At 33.6% G+C, this 10,647-nt stretch overlaps 1 protein-coding gene across 1 annotated transcript in view; it reads left to right on the top strand.

Moving 5' to 3' along the window:
* The window catches only part of LOC143030633 (uncharacterized), a 19,059-nt gene extending 15,902 nt beyond the window's left edge, over positions 1–3,157 (top strand). The window contains exon 2 of the mRNA XM_076193800.1: positions 1,257–3,157. Coding sequence (XP_076049915.1) covers positions 1,433–2,026 — 594 coding nt within the window. The 5' untranslated portion in view covers positions 1,257–1,432 and the 3' untranslated portion in view covers positions 2,027–3,157. The remainder of the gene's footprint in view (positions 1–1,256) is intronic.
* Positions 3,158–10,647: the final 7,490 nt, after the last annotated feature.

Here is a 10,647-nt window from a genome sequence, read left to right as displayed (position 1 = left end):
CCTGATAAGCCACAAGTGGGGCCTGAGTTGCCTGCTTTTCCCCAGGTGGGGTCTCGCCGCCTTTTATATGTACCATATCTCACGAAAATACCAGAAGATTTGAGATTTTATGTACTCCGTAAAAAGCGTTCATTTTCAATTATTCGTAACATTAAGCAAACTTAAATATACACAATTCCATTAGAACATATTCAAGGTATTTGATTAAAATTACAATTCCCCAATCACACTAGGTTTATAATCCCTTCAATTCGTAACATATTCGGCGTTCACTAGAAGGAGTCCCGGTTCCCTCACGTTCTAGAAAATATTCGGAAGAATACTGACGCAAAAAGTTACGTATTAGCCTACGCAAATTCTATACAATGAACACACACACAAAAAAAAAAATAATCGTACATACAAATAAAAATAAAATGCATTTATCATTAACACCTACATGCATTACTATATGCGTATACATATGAATTATGGGAGCATACCTTTACTATATACATATATATAATCATATCTCAACTAGCATTTCGTATCATATATATGGCACAGTTATTTAAAAATCGGGCTTTGGTATCTAACAAAATTATAAAAATATCTTTTAATGAAAGTTAGTTGTTTGCGGACTTACAATTTTGGCATTCTGCTAATCGCTAATCTGCTAATTTTTCAATTCGCTAATCCGCTAATTTTTTCTTATTCCGCTAATTAGCGGATTCGCGATTAGCGGACTTCATATGCGGAATGTTCACCTCTGATGGGCCTTCTCTTCTTTCTCTTTGTAATTACTATATTGATTTTTAATTTACCAGTCGATTTTTTACAGGTTCTACGCTCCTTTTTATTCACTCCTATTTTGTTTTTATTTTTTCTTCCTTTAAGCTTCTTTGATACGAATTGTTTGTTGATTTACTGCACTTTGGTTAATGCATCAATGCATTCTCATATTTCTTATACTCCTACATTATTAGCAAATAATATATTTTACATAAGAATGTTCTAGAAATCCTACATTATACACAGATATCCTGTTTTTTGTGTCTTTATCTCTCTGCAGTGTCTATTCACCTGTTTGTTTGTTTTTTGCCATATTTTTTATGATTAATCTATATTGACCCAATCTTGTTTTGTTTTTTTCTGCAGAAATCCATTTTTTATTTGTTCAACTTTCCATTTCTTTCTTTTAAATATAATCTTATATACGTGTTCTTTGTCCTCTCCCCTTAGTGGATTTTGGTTAATGCGCCACTATGTTATTTCAGATCGAGGTTGAATATGAAAATTTCCTTGGAAAAGCTACTTGAAGATCTCGTGTTGTTGGCACCTATCTCATGAGTTATATTAATATCACGCGATGACCCACAGTGGAGAGAGAATGTTCTAATATGACCTTTATGATGTAGCTTTTTCACATAATAATCATCTCAGACTACACACGATGTCCCACACTGGAGAAAAGCCTTTCCAATGTGACCATTGCTTTGCAGTTTTCTCAGAAAAGGGTTATCTCAGACGACACACTGGACAGAGGCCTTTCCAATGTGACCTGTGTGATGCAGCTTTCTCTGAAAAAGGTGGTCTCAAACGACACATGATGACCCACACGGGAGAGAAGCCATTTCAATGTGACCTGTGTGATGCAGCTTTCTCATTAAAGAATGGGCTCAAACAACACATGGTGACCCACACTGGAGAAAAGTCTTTCAAGTGTGACCTGTGTGATGGAACTTTGTCACAAAAGTGCAGTCTCAAACAACACATACTTACCCATACTGGAGAGAAGCCTTTCATGTGTGAACTGTGTGATAAAGCTGCTTTCTCAGAAAAGGGTAATCTCAAAAAACACATGGTGACCCACACTGGAGAGAAGCCTTTCAAGTGTGACATATGTGATGCAACTTTCTCACAACAGCATAATCTAAAAAATCACATGGTGACCCACACTGGAGAGAAGCCTTTCAAGTGTGACCTGTGTGATGCAACTTTCTCACAAAAGGCAAGTCTCAAACAACACATGGTGACCCACACTTGAGAGAAACCTTTCAAATGTAACATGTCTGATGCAACTTTTTTCACAAAATAGTCATCTCAAACAAGACATGATGGGAAACATTAGAGAGAAGCCTTTCGTGTGTGACATGTGTGATGAATCTCTCTCAGAAAAAAAAAATGTAAACATAGACATCACGTGGTGACCCATGCTGGAAAGAAGCCTTTTCCGCTTTCTCATGAAGGGTTTATTTCGAATGTCACATAGGGACTCAAACTTCTTAAGGGACTGTAGGGCGCGAAAACACGAAAAATTCTGGAAAATCAACGAATTTTAGGTAAACATTTCAAAAGATTCTCTATGATGGTGGTAACACTTTAGCCAAATATTACAGCTCAATTCCGTTTCTTTTCTTATATATAAAATAAAATAGATAAATTTTTGGCAACCTCTGGCAACCCTATTGCATGAAAAAACATTCTGTATATTGAAATAAAGTCAAAATTTTGATACCCAGTTCTGTTTTGTTTACTATAATTAATATATATGGAGATATCTGGCAACTTGCCCAACACTAATCGTCAATCACCACAAGGATCTCAGTATCTCTTCAAAGCTAAAGGAGAAAGGATGTCGCCCTGTCGCGTATCTGTTAGCCTACCAGTCATGCATGCGATCGTATTATCTTTTTTTCTACCAACAGGTATTCAAAATATTCTCTATGATGGCTGTAACACTTCGACCAAATATTACAGCTCAATTCCGTTTCTGTTCTTATATATAAAATGAAATAGATAAATTATTGGCGACATCTGGCAACCCCATTGCATGAAAAAACATTCTGTATATTGAAATTAAGTCAAATTTTCGATAGCCAGTTCAGTTTTGTTTAAAGTTTTAAACGGAAACGTAAAAAAATAGACAATGTCACGAGTGAGTACGCGGCCGGAGGATTTTAAATGCCGGTGCGCTCCTTTAAACTTTAAATGCCTCTCCTGAAAAGTTTATGTTTTTTATATTTAAATAGCCATAGCTCTGTTTCTTTTTGTCCGATTTCATTCATTCTTTCGAATTTGTAAAGAGAAAGAGTAATTCTTTAATTTGATCAGAAAAAAACAAAGGAAACTGTAACTTATTTTTTTTTTAATTTATCATAGCAGATTTTCACTGAAGTTTCTACTATTCAAAATAAAAAAAATTATATAAAAAAATAAAAGAGAGTAGGAAAAAATCTAACTTGATGAAGTTGTTTCCAAGACTCTAATCTTTCATTTCCTACATAGTAGGCTGATTACCTATGCCTGTGGATACTTTAATTATTACAGATACTATCATAAAAAAAAGAAAAAAATTAACTACACGTAATATATACATGTTACTAAAACAATTTAGTATGCAATAATACTCTTTCCGATAGAGTAAGTATACATAAGTTCACCAAAGAAATTGAACAACTTTTATGACACGTTCACCTATAAGCACTTCCCACAGTCCCTTAACAAAAGGTTCATCTCATACAGCGTGTGATAATTGACTCTGGTGAGAAGCCTTTTCAATGTGACCCGAGTGATTTAATTTTTCTATGTGGTGGTATTTTCAGCTATTAAGTATTGATCTACTGTTTGGTAGATGTGTCATCACGCACGCATACTGTCATTTGTAAATGTTATTTGTTTTATTCTCATTTGTGCAGTTATTTGAGTGACCCTTGGTCAATTGCGTAATTGCAATTTTGCTTTTTCATACACAAAGATTCGTAAGTGTTCTGTTAAGTGCACAATTTTTTTTTCTCTAATTAAAAAAATTAAAGTGGTGTAGCCGGTGGATATATCTACACTTCATGAATGATACAGTTCTGTTTTCCTTAGCATTACATAAAATTGTTTGGATTAGGCTATATGCCACTGTTACTTGTAATTTGTGTTGCTTTAAATATATCTACGGTAATATATTAAGTAGTGTTTATTTTATCATTGGAGACACGACTTTCACATTTCAGTGAAATCTTTTAAAGAATTATATTAGATGTCATATGATGAATTATTCATTGTTGATGGTGAATGAATCCAGCTTGTTTGTTAAAAGGTTTTGTTTTGTTATTATTTGCGCAGAGAGCTCGTTCGTGGTGTCAAGCAATATCTCTTGTGTGTGGTTGACGAGATCATTTTGTGAGGGATGATAGCTGCTTATAATTAATTTATATAATGTGCATCTGGGTGAAAGTAATCATTTCTTCCTAATTACAAAGGATTACAAAAGAGGAGAATGGCGACAGGTAACCTTTTGGTCCATAACTAGGTCGGATGCGAAACAATTAAAATTATAAACAAATGAATCAATTTGAATAAAATTATAGTAATATGAATAATAATAAAGTAAATAGGTAAAGTTAAATAACAAACAGGTACATAGTCTATAATAATGAATTGACATATAATAACAAATGATAATCAAATAATTATAAACAAACAGACAAACAAATAATATGAAATAAATAGAAGGCATTACAGCATCTTGCTTAGGTGTTTATCTAAATGAATCTTAAAGCCTCAAATTTAAATACATTGCACTGCCTCTGCAGGATGTTTATCCATTTATTACCTAACCTACACGGTTGGTAAAATAATTTCTACCCATTTCTAAATCAAATCTATTTCCAGGCAGTTGGAGACCATTATTTCTTGTCTGATTCTCATTCAGTGTGAATTTTTTTTTTTTTTTTGTCGTTTCTGATGTTGCCAATTCCCTTTAGAATCTTAAGACCTTTTTAGGGAAAACAGATTTATATGTTTCAGTCGATTTTTGCATGACATTTGAAATCAGTTTTGTGGCTCGCCATTGTACTATTTCCAATCTGTCAGTGTCTTTAATGAGATTCAGTGACCATACGTAAACAGCATATTCCAAATGTGTGCAAACTAATGATTTTTATAGTTTGATGAGAGATGGGCTTTTGAAGTCAAAAGATCGTGCAATCAGTCCTAGAATCTTATTTGCTTTCTCAGAGGCTGAAATACACTGATTAGATGATTTGAGATCATTACTGATTATTACACCGAGATCCTTTTCACTATCCACTTTTGTTAACAAATTTCCAAAATAACTTGCACTCGTACTTACTGCTATTTTTACCTATGTGCATAACCTTGCATTTACTTGTGTTAAATTTCATTAGCCACTTTTCAGACCAGTGCTGTAATTTATCTAAATATTCTTGAATATATAATTTATTCAAGTGATAATTTACCATTCTGCACAGTTTTGTATCATCAGCAAATCTGGAAACAATAGATTTTTGTCCGTGGTCTATATAATTGAATAGAAGTGGCCCAAGAACGGAACCCTGAGTAACCCTACTTGCATTTTTTTTTTTTTTTTCCATCTAGAAGTTGTACCATTTAAAGCAACTTTCTGTTTTTGATCATTTAACCAATTGCTGGTCCAACTTAATGGATTAGCACTTATTCCAAGTGAAGCTAATTTAGCAAGTAGCCTTTCATGGGGGATGGTATCAAATTTTTTTGCAAAGTTTAGATATATTAAATCTATATTGTTTTTGTCATAATTTGAAATGACTGTGTTGTAGAATTCGAGTAAGTCATGCAAGAACGTTTCCATCTGAATCCATGCTGGCTATCATTTATCACTCAGTTACTTTCTAAATGAAGTTTGATAGCATCTATGATCATAGTTTCAATAATTTTTCCTGCCATTGAAGTCACGCTTATAGGCCTGTGGTTATTTGGCTTCTTTTTGTCACATTTTTTTGAATATGGGAGTAATGTAAGTTAGCTTCCATTCTCTTGGGACATCTCCGGATATGATGGATTTCTTGAAAATTTCTAATGGAACAACAATCTCATTTTTTTATTTCCTTTAAGATTCTTGGATGCCAACCATCAGGCCCTGGTGTTTTTATTAATTTTGAGTTTCTCAATACACCTCTTAATTTTTCTTTTGTTATATTTACCGTAGTAAGTGCACCATAAATTCTCACAGGTTTCAGTTTGGATTTCACTTTGAGGTGTTTCGTTTATGAATACTGAGCTAAAATAGTTGTTTAAAATATCACACGTTCCTTCATTTGAATATCCAAGTGACCGCCAGCAGATAATAGTGGACCAATGTGATTCCTAATAACCTTTTTATCTCTAATGTAACTATAGAATTCTTTGGGATTTTCTTTGGATTTATCAGCGACATTCATTTCGTCTGTTGTTCTTGTTTTTTTAGTCTTTTTTTAAATCTTTGTATTATTATTGTTAGTCATTAGGTGCACCCGAGCATTTGTATTTCTTATAAACCTGTCTCTTTTTAGCAATACTTTTTTCAGTTTCCTTGTCAAGCTATTTTGGACAAGCCTGATTCAAACTCCGATGATGACAAGATTCTTGTCGTCATTTGGTCAAATAAAACAAAAAATCATAAAACACCAGAAAAATATGACGTCAATCCTCGCTTCGTGATTGACGTCATATTTTTCTGGTGTTTTATGATTTTTTGTTTTATTTGACCAAATGACGACAAGAATCTTGTCATCGGAGTTTAATGGGTTAAACGGGATGCAAGTACAAATCATCTTAGTAAACATATGTTGAAACATTTCACGCATCTGATCTACTGGTCTTTTGCTTAATTTTTCCTCCCAATTAATGTGGTTGAAAAGATGAATATATATATATATATATATATACAATGTGTGTGTGTATATACCTAGTTGTATTTTACGGGAAGGGGAGCTATGCTCGTGGTGTCCCGTTTTTGTATTTCATTTTATCTAAACTATTTTTAAGTTCATGTATTGTTTTTGCACACACCACTTTCTCATCTAACTTGTTCCAACTGTCTATTACTCTGTGAGGAAAGCTGTTCTTTTTTTCAGATCTCTTCCATAGCTGTCTTTTTTTTATTTTCTTTCCATGTCCTCTTGTATATCTGTCATCCCATTTTATCAGATTCTCTCTATCAGTAATTTCTATGCCTTTCATGATTCTGTAAATAGCTATCAAATCTCCTCTCTTCTTTGCTCTAGTGTCTGTAGTTCAAGTTTTTCTAGTCTCTCTTCATATGATAGTTTTGAGAGTGTAGGTGCCAATTTTGTAATTGCTCTTTGTATTCTTTCAAGTTTTTTTATACATTTTTTTTTGTACTTGGTGACTATATTGTTGCTGCATATTCCAATCTTGGTCTTATCAGGGTGATTAGAATTTTCTTCACCATTTCTTCATCCAGGTATGTAAATGCAACTTTGATTGTTCTTATCAAATTATAGGTTTCTCCAAAAATCTTATTTATATGTTTCTCAGGTGACATATTATTCATAACAATGACTCCCAGGTCCTTCTCATTTTCTATTTTTTTTAGTCCTTCTCCCAATTTATATGATCCTGTTATTCTGTTTTTACTTTTTCCAAATTCCATTATACAACACTTTTTTGTATTGAACTCCATCTCCCACTTCCTACTCCATTCCTGTACTTTATTTAGATCTCTCTGTAGTGATTCACAATCTTCTTCCGTGTTCACTTTTTTTCAATAGTTTTGCATCATCTGCAAAGAAGCTCATACAGCTTTCAATTCCTTCATCCATATCATTTATATATATAGCAAACATTATTGGGGCCAGAACTGTTCCTTGTGGAACCCCGCTTATTACTTCATCCCATTTTGAGTGTTGGTCTCTTATCACTACTCTCATTTTTCTTTCTTGCAAAAAGTCTTCCATCCAATTTAGCAGTTTGCCCTGTATTCCTCCTTCAGTTTCTAATTTCTTAAGCAACTTCTTATGTGGTACTTTGTCAAAAGCTTTTTTTAGGTCTAGAAATGCACAATCAGCCCATCCATCTCTTTCTTGTATTATATCTATTAGCCTTGAATAGAAACATATTAAATTGGTGACGCATGATCGTCCTTGTCTGAATCCAAATTGCCTTGGATTGAGCACTTTTTTTTTTTTTCTAAATATTTTACCCATCTATTTTTGACAATTCTTTCACAAATTTTTGCTATTGTACTTGTTAGAGAGACTGGTCTATAGTTGGTAGGGTCTTCTTTATTTCCCCCTTTATATATAGGTACTATATTTGCTTTTTCCAATCTTCTGGAACAATCTTCTGGAACTTTACCTTCTTTCAAGGAACTGTTTATTATGCTATGTATTATGTCTGCCAGTTCATTCCTGCATTCTTTCAAAATCCAGTTTGCTATTTCATCTGGTCCATGTGATTTTCTGACATCGAGATTACTCAAGTGTTTCAATATTTCATTCTTTGTTACTTCTATTTCTTTCATAGGGGGGACTTTCTCTTTCCATTCAATCTCTTCAGGTTGTATGTTCTCCCTTGTAAACACAGATTTAAAATGTTTGTTCATAATTTCTGCCATTTCAATTTCCTCAGTGTATTCAACTCCTCTTTGTCTCAATTTCTCCAAATCTTGTTTGTTTTTCAGTTTGTTGTTTACAAATCTGTAGAATAGTTTAGGTTGACCTTTACATTTTTCTATGACATCTTTTTCATATTTTCTCTTTACCTCTCTGCACGCTTGTACATATTCATTTATATAACAAGTATATATTTTCCATTTTTCTGGTCTTTTGTTTTTCTTCCATTTGGCCCAAGCTTTGTCTCTTTTGTCTCTTATCTCCCTACAACTTTTATTGTACCAGCACTTTACATATTCTTTTTCTCGTTTTTGTCTTGGGACATACTTTTCTACTCCTTTTTTATAGATTTTTGTCAAAATATTCCATTTCTCCTCTACTGTTGCATCTTTTTTGTGTATTTTCCCAGTTTTCATTTTGGAAGAATTCTCTTATTTTATCAAAATTTGCTTTTTCATACATCAATCTTCCTTTTCTATATTGTTAATTTCTTTTCATGTATTTTTTCTCATTTAGTTCTTGTTCTATCAATATGTGGTCACTTTTGCTTATTGGTGCCTGATATTCTATCTTTTCCACTATTTCAGGTTCTGATGTGATTATTAGGTCTAGTCTCGATGGTTCTTCTTCATTTCTATACCTAATGTTCTCTTGGATCCATTGTGTCATTGTGTGGTCAGTAATCATCTCAAGTAGAACACTTCCCCATGAGTCTTCTCCACCCTTTACGGTCATCTCTTCCCAGCATATTTCTTTGCAATTAAAGTCGCCCATCATAACTATTCTTCCTCCATCTTCCATTATCTTATTTAATGTTATCTTTGTGTCCTCTAACATACTTTTATGTTCACTCTCTTCCCACGAGGCTGTTTTCGGAGGCACATAATTTATCACAAACTTTCTGTTCTTCTTATCACTGTCTTCCACTTCGATCATAATCATCTCTACTGTACTCTTTCCATATGTGACACACCTCACGTTTATATCCTTCTTAGTCAGGAACATAACTCCACCCCCTTGCTTTGTCTCTCTGTTTCTAATCCAATAATTATATGCATCATGTCCTACACTGTTGGGTGGTAGTGGACCTTTTAATTTTGTTTCTACAGTTCCCATTATGTCCGGTTCTTTTTCCTTCAAATAATCATTCAGCTCATTCAATCCTGTTATTAATCCATCTATATTTGTGTAAGACACTCTAAGTTTTCTGCCACTTCCATTGTGTTCTCTGTTATCCTTTTGTTTTTCTCTTGTATGTCGAATTTCCTTAGTTTCATATTCACTACCCAATAGAATCTCTCTTTTTCTGACTCCGTTCTGTTCTCGTTTTTTTCCTTAGCTTCAAGACTTTTCTTTTTTTCTTCCTCTCTTTCCTCTTTATTCATTTCCCTTTTTATCCATACCTTTTTATATTGTTCACTTGTTGCTAGTTTCCCTGTTTTGGATAAGATATTCACTGCCGTCGTTTGTGACCTGAATTTGATCTTAATTGGTCTGGTCTTATCTGTACTATACTTTCCGAGCCTGAATTTTTCCTCGATTTGTTTCATAATTTCTGGTTCATCTTCCTGAACTAATTGTAGTAAACTGCTTACTTTTTCATTTTCCTCATTGGTTCTTGAGGTTCTATCTGGGTTATGTTTCTCTTCCATTCCTAATATAATTATACATTTCTTTTTATCTGCTAAGTCTCTTACTATATTCTCCTTCTGTCTCATCACTTTAATAACTGAGTCTTCAGTTTGTTCTTTCATTTGTAGTTAAATTATGTCAGTAAATGCAACTTTACTGTTGTCTTGAATTGTCTTCCAACCCTTAGCTTCTTTAGCTATGGCCTCCTTGTTTTCTTTATTATTCCTCTTTAATTCTTCATTCTCCTCTTTTACTTCTTTTAACTGTCTTTTTATTTCATCTATTTCCTTAGTTAATTTTTTTTTGCCTTCTCTAGTGCTTCCAATCTTTCAACTCTCAGACATTTTTGAAAGTCTATCAAACCTACTCTCCCAATGCTCGGTCATTTGCTCAAGTCTCTTTTCGAGTCTCGTCAGTTGGGGGAGGTTGGTATCCGCCGCCCCCTCATTAAATCCTTGGAAATTATTATCCTCACTTTCCATTGAACTGCTCTTATCTATGTTTCTAATCTTTACAATTTTGTTAGTCCCATCATCGAAATCCAAGTCATCCGTTCGGCGTTTGTTTACAAGCTGTCTGTTCTCCTGGACCAAGTCCTCCCCTTCCTCATTTCCTTCCATTTCCCTCAATATCCCTTCCCTTCTCCTTC

This window comes from Oratosquilla oratoria, chromosome 12 (assembly GCF_046742065.1).
Source record: "Oratosquilla oratoria isolate Oo_2021 chromosome 12, ASM4674206v1, whole genome shotgun sequence".
NCBI classification, from domain to species: Eukaryota; Metazoa; Arthropoda; class Malacostraca; order Stomatopoda; family Squillidae; genus Oratosquilla; species Oratosquilla oratoria.
Note: the sequence above shows the minus strand (reverse complement) of the source record. Positions and strands in the feature narration are given on the sequence as shown.